Here is a 12,690-nt window from a genome sequence, read left to right on the forward strand (position 1 = left end):
GACTTGACTAGGTCACACCTAACACAGCGAAGAACACGCGTACATTCTGTATGATTTCATCATCCTGTGTTTACAGCAAATAATGTTCTGTGACTGAACTCAGAGTAGCTGCTTCAGGACAGTGGGGGGGCTCTGGGAAAGCTAGGTGTGGTGGATGATGCCTGGAATCCCAGCACTTGGGAGGTAGGAGATTGGGAGTTCAGGGCCAACCTGGGCTACTTGAGATCCTGTCTCTGTCTCTCTGTCTCTCTGTCTCTGTCTCTCTCTGTCTCTGTCTGTCTCTCTCTCTCACACACACACACACAAAACCACAACAGTAAAAATCTCTGCAGGGTAGGGATTCAAGAGAATGTCCTCAAAGCGATAAGAGACACCAATAAAAAACATTACACTTAATGATGAAAGATTGCTTCTGCTCTAAGGTCAGAACAAGGCAAGATGTGTCTGCTGCCTCTGCTTCTGTTCGGTCTGCTGCTGGAAGTCATAGCTGTTGCACTAAAAGCAGGCGTAGGAAGGCGTTGGGCCAGGCTGTCCCCTGCCATTGCCCTGGCTGCTGTTTCCACTCAGTGCTCTCTCCCTGAACCTGTCATGGGATGGCCAGAGCAAGCTGGCTGGTGAGACTGTCTCTATCAACAGGCTCTGGGTTTGATTGAGGGACCCTGCCTCAATGAAAAAGCTCTGGATTTGATTGAGGGACCCTGCCTCAGCGACTAAGGCAGAACAATCAAGGATTCCTGATATCAACCTCAAGTCTCCATGTGCACTTGTACATGTGCACACACACACACACACACTCTCGCACGGGTGTGCCCATACACATGCCAACATGCATACATGCATGAATGCAAACACCCACACATACACATGAAAAAGAGAAAAATGAAAAAAAAATGTTGGGGGCTGGAGAGATGGCTCAGCAGTTAAGAGCACTGGCTCCAGAGGACCCAGGTTGGAGTATCAGCCACCACGTGGTGACTCACAGCCATCTGTAACTCCAGTTCTGGGGGATCTGATGCTCTCTTTGGGGCTCTGTGGGCACTGCATGCATATGGTATACAGATATACACACAGAAAAAAACAACCAGCCATACACATCAAATGAAAACAAATCTTAGCCGGGTGATGGTGGTACACACCACCGCCCGGCAGGGAGTGGCACTATTAAGAGGTGTGGCTTTGCTGGAGGAAGTGTGTCACTGTGGGTAGGTTTTAAGGTTTTTTTTTTTTTTTTTTTTTGATCAAGCTCCAAGTGTGACTTTCTGTCGACTTCCTGCTGCCTTCTGGTCAAGATGTAGCCAGCACATCTGTGTGCATGCCACCATGCTACCCATTCTGATAAAAGACTAAACCTGGGAAACTGTTAGCAAGCCACCCCAATTAAATATTTCCTTTATAAGAGCTACCCTGGTCATGGGGTCTCTTCACACCATTAAAAACCCTAAGACAGGGACAGAATTGATAAATGCAAAGTGTGTGTCATACATAAAAAGGGAGTTTATTAAATTGACTTCCAAAGTATGCTCCAGGCATTCTTGCTTCTGTACATTAATAGTTAAAATTCTTTGTTTTGTTTTTTCCTGAGACAGGGTTTCTTTGTGTAACAGCTCTAGCTGTCCTGGAACTCACTCTGTAGTTGAGTTCTAGAACTCAAAGATCCACCTGCCTCTGCCTCCTGAGTACTGGGACTAAAGGTTTTCATCACCACTGCCGGACACATTAATAGTTAAAAACTGTGGCCCTTGGGGGCTGGAGAGATGGCTCAGCAGTTAAGAGCACTGACTGCTCTTTCAGAGGACCTCTTTCAATTCCCAGCACCCACATGGCAGTTCACAACTGTCTGTAACTCCAAGATCTGACACCTTTACACATACACGTAGGCAAAATACCAATGCACATAAAATAAGAATAAATTCAAAAAATTAAAAAGTTGTGACCCTTAAAACACTCATTAAATATTGGTGCTAGTGAGATGGCTCAGGGTAAGAGCACTTGCAGCTCCTCTGGAGGACTGAGACTTGGTTTCCAAGATGCAAATCAGCAGGCTCGCAAACACCTGTAACTCTGACTCCACGAGATCAACATCCTCTTCTGGCCTCCACATGTGCATGTACAGGTAAGGTCTAGAAAAACGGCTGCTCTCTCAGAGGTCCTGAGTTACCCACAAGCATACATAAATAAAAATAAAAAATAAAATAAACTCATTAAATCTAGCCAGGCATGGTGGTGCAAGCTTTCTTTTAATCTTAGAACTCAGGAGGCAGAGGCAGGAGGGACTCTGAAAGTATGTATGTATGTATGTATGTATATGTATGTATGTATGTATTTGAGACAGGGTTTCTCTGTGGGTCTCTGAGAGTCTATTTATTTATTTTCTTATTTATTTATTTGTTTATTTATTTATTTATTTGAAACAGGGTTCCTCTGTGTGCCCTGGCTGTTTTGGAAATCACTCTGTAGACCAGGCTGGCCTAGAATTCAGAGAACCTCTGAGTTCTGCCTCTGCCTCCTGAATGCTGGGATTAAAGGTGTGCGCCACCACTGCCAGGTTTGATCTCTTGTGGGTTGAAAGCCAGCCATGCCTACACAGAGTTTTCCAGGCTAGCCAGGCTATATACTGAGACTCATCTCAAAAATAACAACAAAAACAAGCAACAGCAAACAACTGTAAATCTAAAGTTACTCTGTAAGCTTGGAATTCTGAAGGGTTAAGTTTTTTTTGTTGTTTTTTTCCATTTGGAGTCACAGTCTTGCTATGTAGCTTAGGCTTGTTTCAAGTTCATAATGCTCCCACCCTAGCCTCAGGATTTCAGCATGTACTAGTTTAAAATCAATCCTTCTCCAACCACCAAATCTAAACTTTTTTCAACTGTTTTACACACACACACACACACACACACACACACACACACACACACACACACACACCCTTTCTAAGACAATTTTTTCATCTAGTATAGTTTCCCTCCCCTTACTCCTCCCACACCCTCTCATTAGAAAACAAACAGGCATCTAAGGAGTAACAATAAAATACAATACAGGGCTGGAGAGATGGCTCAGAGGTAAATGCACTGGCTGTTCTTCCAGAGGTCTTGAGTTCAATTCCCACATGGCGGCTCACAACCATCTAAAATGATCTGATGCCCTTTCTGGTGTGCAGGCAGAATGCTGTATACATAGTAAATAAATAAATCTTTAAATAAATAAATAAAATAAAAATACAATAAGCCATGTGGTGGCAGCACACACCTTTAATCCCACCACTCGGAAGGCAGAGGTGAGTCTGAGGCCAGCCTGGTCTACAGAGCTAGTTTCAGGACAGCCAGGGTTACACAGAGAAATCCTGTTTCAAAGATCAAACAAACAAAAATAATACAATAAAACAAAAACAAATTGGAATAGAACAAAACAAGAAAAAGAGCCAAAGAAAAAACACATGAAACATACAGAGACACAGAGACAGACACAACACACGTCTGCACATTTAGGCATCCATAAAAACAAAGCCAAAGATGCCATCGAGCTCATTTGTGCTGGCCATCTGGCCATGGGGCCTGCCCTTAAGAGCGGTTTGTTTCTGTGGTGAGATTCCCCTGGAAAGAACTAATTTTTCATTTGCAGGTGGCTATCAGTTAGAGATGGCTTCTAGGTGGGTGGGTAGCACATGTCACAAATACCAACTTTTTATTTCTCTCCCCTCATAAAGCAGACAATAACACTGCTGTTCTCTATTTTTTTATTTTTCAATTTTCCCAACACATGAACTATAGCTCATTTTGAGATTTTTTTTTCAGTGCACTTCACAGCAAAAATGAAAAGGGAGTCATAGAAATGGTTGTACACAAACCAATTCTTTTAATTTACAATTTGCTGAAAAATCATTGTCGCTGTTTTCATCCTTTTAACCCTTCTAAGAAAGAGTTTCTCAGAGCACAGCCGCAGCCGCCCGGCACGGCCGATGAGTGACAGGTGCGTGCTGCGCACGCCGACTGGAAGACCATGGGCAGGAGCAGGGTAAGGCACCACTCTGGACAGTGAAGGTAGCTCGCAGTAACAAGGGTCAGCACCTGAGTGGGTGCTCAGCAAATACTCAAAGAAATGAAAACCATAATTAGCACTATTCTGCTCATTGCCAGCAATTCAACTCCAATAAAACACCGATTAAAAAAACCAATTTGTACCTGAATGTAAATTCCTGCTTTTTATTTCACACCCTTTCTTTAGCATTGAAATTTCCTTGAAAGTAAAATAAAACCATACTTTACGTGCACTCAGTCACAGACATAATTGAATTACTGACAGATATGAACAGGTTTCAGTTTGAACTTTTGAGTGAACAGAGGTCAGATAAAGCAAACTTGCTCAGATAGCACATAATACTGAATATGAACCTATAAATGAAAATAGGTTAAGGAAAAAGTAACAGTTTTCTTTTTTAATATTTGCTATTTTTTAATGCCTTAGTTCTTGAGAAAGGCCAAAATCCCATATTGACATGAACACATTTAAAAAAATGTCTCTTAAGTGTAATATTTAATAAAACTAGGTATTGAAAAATGTTCTGAAATTTTTCAAGTCAATGTTGTTTTCAAGTATATTAAAATGCTCAGAAGAAAAAATTCCTCCATGGTTACAATTCTAATTATAAATACACTTTGAAAAGAGAGTTCCAACAGAGCAAGTGATGGGCTTCCTCAGGCGCAGGCACAGCCTCGGGAGGAAAAGAGGCCTTGTGATTGTGAACACTGACTTCAGGCACAATGGCTGAATCCACTTGTCGGTCACGTCTGTCTCCCTCTTGCTGGGTTTAGAAGAGCAGTGACTACTTCAGTAACGACAGAAAGCAGAAACCTCTGCAAGAGACTTTACTTTTCCCTACACTGGAACCAAAGTCACTGGGTTCTCCCTGCTGTTACCGGATACAAGATGACAGGTTCTGGTGGGTGGAAGGCTGGAAGATGGTATTGCTCGTGTTGGTGAACAGGCTGCCGAGAAGCCCATCGCGGGTCCTTAACACTTTGGTCTTGCTGCAGGATGATGGGCCCGAGTAGTACATTCGTGTTCAGCTAGTTTCAGGCTGTACAAATTAGGAGGCAGGTCACTCAGTGCAACAACTCTGTCTGAGAGGGCTTGGGGTACACAGAGGAGAACCTCGTTTGGTCCAGTCTTAGAAAGCATGTGTCACTCTGCTGGTTGTGATGGAATTACTTTCCAGAGGGGTTTGTGATAAACCCAGCCGTCTCCCTGAAACAAGGAAAAGGGATTAAAGCAGCACCCTCCAGCATCTCCAATCAGAAACCTGGCCAGGAGCAACAGCAAAATGGAGCTCTCCAGGGCCTCCGTGCTCGAGACCTCAGACCATGCCTGAAGCTTAGGGGGATGCTACGGTCTGAATGTGGATTGTCCCTTACAGGCTGACGGTGTGTTTAGGAGGCCGTGGGACCTTTCAGAAGTCAGGCCTCACTGGAGGCAGTGGGCTGCTGGGGGAGTTGGGGTCTTTGGGGGGTGCCCAGCTCTGCTTCCTACTGACCTGACTGCCAAGGTGACACAACCACCCTTCTCCAGCTCTCAGCTTGTCCCTGCCTGCCACCAAAACAGACTACCGCCCTGAATCGTGAGCCAGAGGGCAGCACTCCCGCCCTCCACCCCACCTTAGTGTCAGCGATTCTGTCAGAGTCAGGGAATGCAACCGTGCTGTGTGGAAACACCGTTCGTGACTCTGGAGCATGCAACGCTGCAGAGGTCACCTCTGTCATGTGCCAAGATGCTGCAGCCCAAGCCGCACAGAATTAGAGGGAGCAGGCAGAGCACAAGGAAATGCTCGTGAAGAAAAGACCGAGGAGCAGAGGGAGGAAAGAGCTGTGGTAATGAGGCAGAAAGGCAGACTGCAGCAGACAGAGCAGAGTGTGGCAGTCCAGGTCAGGCTAATGAGGACTGCAGGCCCGTGTTCAGAGCGTGCGGCAGTCAGGCTTGAACTCTGTCTGTGTTCCCCACGTCTCCTTCACTTCATTCCTAATGTAACAACCAGTCAGGTTCCTGGGAGCTGTCTTGAGTAAGCCTTGTCTTTGACGCTGGGCCCTGGGTTAACAATGAGTCCTCAGGACCAGTTTATGCGAACCCACCCAACTTAAGGCCTGTCACTTCACCCATTTCTCACCCTGCCTTGTGCCTCACTGACCGGCCGTCTCCCCAGACCCCAGCTGGACTTCTTTTAAAAATGAGGACAAGAGCTAGCGACTCAGGTAAGCCAGAGTTCTTTCTGAGCGCGTGCAGCACGTACCTCTTTAATAAAGTATTTGGTTTCCCAGGGTCTGCCTGTTTCAGTGCGATGTCTTTCTTCAGTTCTCTGGCGTTCTTCCAAGGTACGCTTGTGCTCCGTGGCCTTGTCAATTTCAGATTCCCTCAGAGAATCTGTTACATTTTTCCACAACCGTCTAAAATAGAAAACGGCCCATTTTACAAACATTCTTTAAAAAGGGATAATTTAAGAGTCACAATATTTTTTTCTTTTATTTATTCTGACCACAGCTTCTCCTTCCTTCTCTCCCCCAGTAATTTGTAACATTACATTTTCCTAAATCAGATCTGCACTTCAGAGCTATGAGTTTAGAGAACACAGACAGGGTCCTGTTGTCAATGCCCAGATTACTGTGGCTACTGTTGATGGATTTTAAATTGAGAAGTTCAGTTAAGAAGCACTTTCTCAAGTTTCCTTAACCACTTTTGTTTTTAGGCACCTTTCAGAAATTGACAACTCACATGAGATGTTTTTAAAAGGCTGAGGCCAGGCTTTGTCCAACACAGGTGGCGGTGCTTCAGTCCCAGCGCCATAACCCTGAGCATGGGGTGCACCCCGTAATCACCCCACAATCCTAGTGCGTAGGAGGTAGAAGCATGAGAATGAGAAGTTCAAGGCTATCCTAAGGCTACACAGAGTTCCTGGCCAGCCTGAGGTACACAGAACTCCCACAACACAAAGAGAAGACAAATAATCCAATTAAAAAAAAACATGCTTTGTGTAAGACAGAAATGGTCAATGCCTTGTTAACTTCAGATTGCCATGAAATCTGATCAACACGTTGGTCACTGGGAACTGAGTCATAACCACTAGTGCTTCACTCCTATTAAGAGTGAGAGTAGGAGACAGACACCGGGGATGCGGAGAGACTGAAGTGTAACCCAACACCAATGGGAATGTAAAATGGCACACTAACTTTGGAAAACAGCCGTCTACAGTCCAGCCATTCTACTCCTGGACATTTCCCCAGGAAAATGAAAACGCATGTCTACCCAAATGCTGGTCGTAAAATGTTCAGTTTTATGATTCATCGTAGCCTCAATGTGTATTAGTAGCAATGTGTATCAGCAGCAGACCGGATTTGACATACCCACATAATGGAATACTATTCAGCAGTTAAAATAAAGAAACTGACTACTGATACCGGCTACGTGGTAGATGAGTGGAGCAGCTCAAGGTCTGGACTACAGAGACTGTTCAAAAACACAAAGTAATGGACACAAATAAAACAGCCTTTAAAGGAAAACATGTTGCATTAAACATTTAGGGAAACAAACAAACAAACCATGATGATCTAGCCAGGAGTCACACTGTGGCCACTGCCTCCTGTTTTTTGTGGAGAAAACCTTCCAACAGTGTCCAGCTGTTTATGTGCAAGTCCGTGGCTTTCTTGTTACCATGGCAGAATTGAGCAGTTGTGGCAGACACCATCTGGACCATTAAGTCTCAATACATAAGGCTCTGTCCAGGTTTAGAAAAATCCCCGGGCTCAGCAGGGGAAGACACTCAGCATACGCCAGGTGACCTGAGTTTGAGCCTCAGAACCCAGGGAAAGGGGGAAAGAGAGAGCCCATGCACACACTGCTAAAAAAGTCTGACTTAAAACGTTCACTTTAACATTACAAGGGCCAGGCGGTGGTGGTGGTGGTGGTGGTGGTGGTGGTGGTGGTGGTGGTGCACGCCTTTAATCCCCAGCACTCAGGAGGCAGAGCCAGGTGGATCTCTCTGAGTTCAAGGCCAGCCTGGTCTACAGAGTGAGTTCCAGGAAAGGCGCGAAGCTACACAGAGAAACCCTGTCTCAAACACACACACACACACACACACACACAACACACACACACACACACACAAAAAAAATTAGGAAAAGAGATTAAGAAATGATGAACAAAATAGAAAAACAGCACTATAAAAACAGAAATCATTTAAAAATGTTTTAAAAGAAAAAAAAATCAATAAAACCAAAAGATGGTTGAATATAATTAAACCTTTAATCACACTGATCATGGGGGTAGGGGAGAAATCCAATACAAAGAATGAGTCTGGGGGCTGGAGAGATGGCTCAGTGGTTAAGAGCCAACTGGCTGCTCTTCCAGAGGACCTGGGTTCAATTCCCAGCAACCACTTGGTAGCTCACAACTGTCTATAACTCCTGTTTCAGGGTATTTGACACCTTCATGCAGGGAAGACACCAATGCAATAAATAAAAATAAAAATAAAAAAAAGAGTGAGTCTGGAACATCACTATATATCCTACATAGATCCATAGGGGATAAGGTAATAATATTAACTTCCAATAAATTGATAAATTAGATGAACCAGTTTCTTTAAAGATACTAAACTAGCAAAGTCTGACTCACCTGCTGGTGCACACCTTTAATCTCAGCACTTGGGAGGCAGAGGTAAGTGGACCTCTGTAAGTTCCAGACCAGCCAAGGCTATGCTACAGTGAGACGCTGACTCAAAAAAAAAAAAAAGTAACTGTGGAAGCCCTAGACACTGAAGACGCAGTCAAACTTTTCTTCAGAAGACTCATACCCAAACCCTTCAACTGGATTTAGGGAACTCCAATCCAGCAGTATCCACTTCTTCAGTGTCTGGTTTAGTAACAGTATCCATCTCTACATCCAGTCTACTGGGATACTCTAGTGTAAGCACACAAAGAAAAGCTGCCTTTGACAGACACAGCTGCTGCAAGAGGTTTTTGGTTTTGCTTTTGGTTTTTTAGTTTTTGAGACAGGGTTTCTTGTGTAAGCCTGGCTGTCCTGCATCTCACTCTGTAGACCAGGCTGGCCTCGAACTCACAGAGATCCACCTGCCTCTGCCTCCCGAGTGCTGGGATTAAAGGTGTGAGCCACCACTCCATCCGGCTTGCAAAAGAGAATATTTTAATGAAGTTTTCAAGTAATTCAGATCTTTGATATTACGTGAAAACTTGGCCAGTGGTAGTGTGCTTCTGGAATTTTCACTGTTTTGGGGGAGGAGCTGCAGTGTGCTGTGAGGGTCAGAGGTCAGCCTCGTGCAGTTAGTGCTTCCCTTCTACCTTTTCCGTGGTTCTGAGGACGGAACTCGGGTTGTCGGCCATGCACAGAAAGAGCCTTCACTCAGAGCCATCTTGCCAGCCAGGCAACTGGCAGTTCCAAGGTTAGTTTTAACGCAGGAGACAAAAACTTGACAGAATTTTTCATATTAAAGTGATTATATACCACAAAATGTCACAGCTGGCAAGGGGTTTAAAGTGGAGTAAATCAGATCAACTCTTCCCTCTCAGACGGCGCAGCTGGTGTAAACTGTCAGGGGACACAGGGACACGGCCTGACTGGGCGAGGGTGACCTACCTGGACTCGAAGGGCCCCTGCTTCTCCAGGGGCCTGACCCTCTTCTTGGTCACGGCCAGTTTGGTCAGGTCCACGGCCTTGGTCTCGCCGTTGCTGTAGGTGAACTCCAGAAGGCTGTTCCACTCCCCCTGCACTCGGCACACCACCGTGTTGGTGACGTTGTGCTTCACTTCAGCTGTGACTCTAGAGGGCGGGAAGCAAAGGCTCCCCCTCAGTTCTGACGCCCAAGGACACATCTCAAAGTCCACTTCAGACTAGTTACAGAGCACGTTTCCACTTGTCAGTCCCCAAGTCAGTGAGAACCAATCCCGGGCCGGATCCCCAGATGCTTGTTCAGGTGCGTCAGGGTTATTCTTCAGAAAGACTATTAGGCATCACACTGGACTTCATCAGTATCAACAGAAAATCATGTCTAACGTGTTTGTTACAATCTAAAAATGTGACGGCACTATAATCTAGCTCTCTCCCACCGGCCCATCTACCTAAAAGATCTGCAGTTCTAGAGATCAAGCACCCAATATTTATTAATTAGTGATTTTCTTTCCCTGAGACAGGGTTTCTCACATGTAGCCCTGGCTGTCCTGGAACTCAATCTGTAGACCAGGCTGACCTCAAACTCATAGAGATCCTCCTGCCTCTGCCTCCTAAGTGCTGGAATTAAAGGCATGTGCCACCATGCTTAGCGCCCCCCCCCAAAAAAAAAACCCAATTTTAAATTCAATACAAAACCTGGATAAATCATTAAGAGTTAGAAAAATACGAAATACAATTAAAATTGTAAGTTCCCTGGCTAACCCAGAAAAGTGAGGAGCAGTGGTCTAGGAACGTACATGGAGCTCATATAAAGTGGTAACCTATGAATGGCGTCACCTGGCCGCCACAGACAGCGGTGCTGAGGTGGCTCAGGTGGAAGGCACAAAGAAAAATGGTTCAAACACGTTTAACGAAGTCTATGTTTCCTGTAGGACACAGGCAAGACAAGTTCAAAACTCAGGAACAGCAGGCAGAAGGTAAAGGTTAAGGTCTAATGAATGTCTAGGGACTGTGATTTATTTGGGTCCAAAAGAGAACCTGGGAGGCCCAGGGCACCCAAGGACTGAGGCAGCACTTGCCATGTGTAAACAAGGATGGATGATGGATGGATGGATGGAGGAAGGAAGGGAGGGAGGGAGGGAGGGAGGGAGGGAGGAAGGAAGGAAGGAAGGGAGCTGCAAACTCTGAGCTCAAGGCAGGTGGGCAAAGAGCCCAATAACCAAGGATCTGGGGGCCTGGTCTTGGGGGCCAGGGTGCATGATGGTTTGGAGCGAAGAGCAAACATTCCAAATGGTGAGTCAGAAGTGACTGCTAACTGGGGTTCCCTGGACACAGAGGGCAAAGCTACAGTCTGCTTGGTTATAGGAGCGGGAACTCTAGGTTGTATTTCAAACCATGTGAACAAACAGAAGTGTATTGCGAAGGGTTCTCAGAAGCCACACAGAATGTTTGTTAAGAGGTCACTTCATTATTTCTCAAAAAAACTTAGATTTATTTATTTGATGTGAATGGGTGTTTTGTCTGTATACATGTGTGAGCACCATGTGCATGCCTGGAGCCTGCAGAGGCCAGAGAGGGTGCTGGATCCCCAAGACTGGAGTTGCAGATGGTTGTGAGCTGCACTGTGGATGCTGGGAACTGACCTAAGTCCTCTGCAAGGGCAGTCAGTGCTCTTACCCGCTGAGCGGTCTCTGCAGATCTCCTCCTCTCTGATCCCACCTGCAACACCTTCCCACTCCTGGAAGACTCAGCTCTAACCACAGGCTGTGAAGAGATGGTGCCGAGTACTCACCTCTTCTTCCCATTCTCTAGACACACGCAACTAGAAGGACGCCAAGGACTGAGAACGACTAGTCCGCTTGCTAGGCACACATAACCAGAACTACACCGAGGACTGAGAACGACTAGTCCGCTTGCTAGGCACACATAACCAGAACTACACCGAGGACTGAGAACGACTAGTCCGCTTGCTAGGCACACGTAACCAGAACTACACCGAGGACTGAGAATGACTAGTCCGCTTGCTAGGCACACGTAACCAGAACTACACCGAGGACTGAGGACTGACTAGTCCTCCTGCTAGGCACACGCAACCCGAACGAAGGACATGAGGACTGCGGATCGACTAGTCAGTCCTCTTGCTGATTTTCTTCTGACAGTTTAGTTATAGTGTCTCATTATGCTGTTCATGCTGGTCACAAACAAACAGGCTCATGCCATCGTCCCTGGCCTCAGCCTTCCAAGTAACTGAACCTACAGGAGCGAGCCACCAAGCTGACTGATGAGACCTTTACAGCCATACACAATCCGGGATGATAAAGCTACCTCCCAAGCCTTTCTACTCATCACATAACCTCCCAAGTCTCTGCCCACAAGCACTGAATTACACAGGTACCTTTTGCTGATGACACTCTTTTACAACAGTTAAATGTGACATTAGCAAACACTTACAGGACAGACCAGACTGTCTCTTCATAGTTACTAAACTTGGTCATTATGCTATACAGGCAGCCAGAGAAGATAAGGAAATTAAAGGACACAACTGTCACCCATCTCTAGTCTAATTTAAGAATGTCCACACTATCTTTTCATCTAACTCACTGTACATGTCAACATGGCTACCTCTGACAAGCCTGTCCCCTGTGCTATACATTCTTCTCATGCATATGCATTCACCAACGTCTGCTCGCAGCACTCCTGTGTATACATACAAGCATGATGGTGTGTGTGCTGGTAGGAGAACACAGGCCTTGTGCATGCTCGGTAAGTGTTTTACCTCTGAGCCGCATCCCCAACCCTATCCAGAAGGACGATTTGTCACAGCCAAGAGTTAGAAACTACATAAACACCTGTCAAAATTAAAATGAAGAATGAAGGCTACAGAGACGGCTCAGTGGTTAAGGGCACTTGTTGCTCCCGCAAAGGACCCGTTTTGGTGTCCAGCACCCACACTGAGTGGCTCACAGTTGCCTGTTACTCCAGTTCCAGGGGAATCTGACACCCTCTTCTGGCTTCTGTGGGCACCTG

At 45.7% G+C, this 12,690-nt stretch overlaps 1 protein-coding gene across 1 annotated transcript in view; it reads right to left on the minus strand.

Moving 5' to 3' along the window:
• Positions 1-3,719: 3,719 nt before the first annotated feature.
• Osbpl11 (oxysterol binding protein like 11) overlaps positions 3,720-12,690 on the minus strand; it is a 60,635-nt gene continuing 51,664 nt past the window's right edge. Inside the window, exons 11-13 of the mRNA XM_028886366.2 lie at positions 9,631-9,813; positions 6,278-6,431; positions 3,720-5,241 (exon numbers count right to left, since the gene is read on the minus strand). Of these exons, the coding sequence (XP_028742199.1) occupies positions 5,179-5,241; positions 6,278-6,431; positions 9,631-9,813 (400 nt within the window). The 3' untranslated portion in view covers positions 3,720-5,178. The remainder of the gene's footprint in view (positions 5,242-6,277; positions 6,432-9,630; positions 9,814-12,690) is intronic.

Source organism: Peromyscus leucopus, chromosome 12, assembly GCF_004664715.2.
Source record: "Peromyscus leucopus breed LL Stock chromosome 12, UCI_PerLeu_2.1, whole genome shotgun sequence".
Classification (NCBI taxonomy): domain Eukaryota; kingdom Metazoa; phylum Chordata; class Mammalia; order Rodentia; family Cricetidae; genus Peromyscus; species Peromyscus leucopus.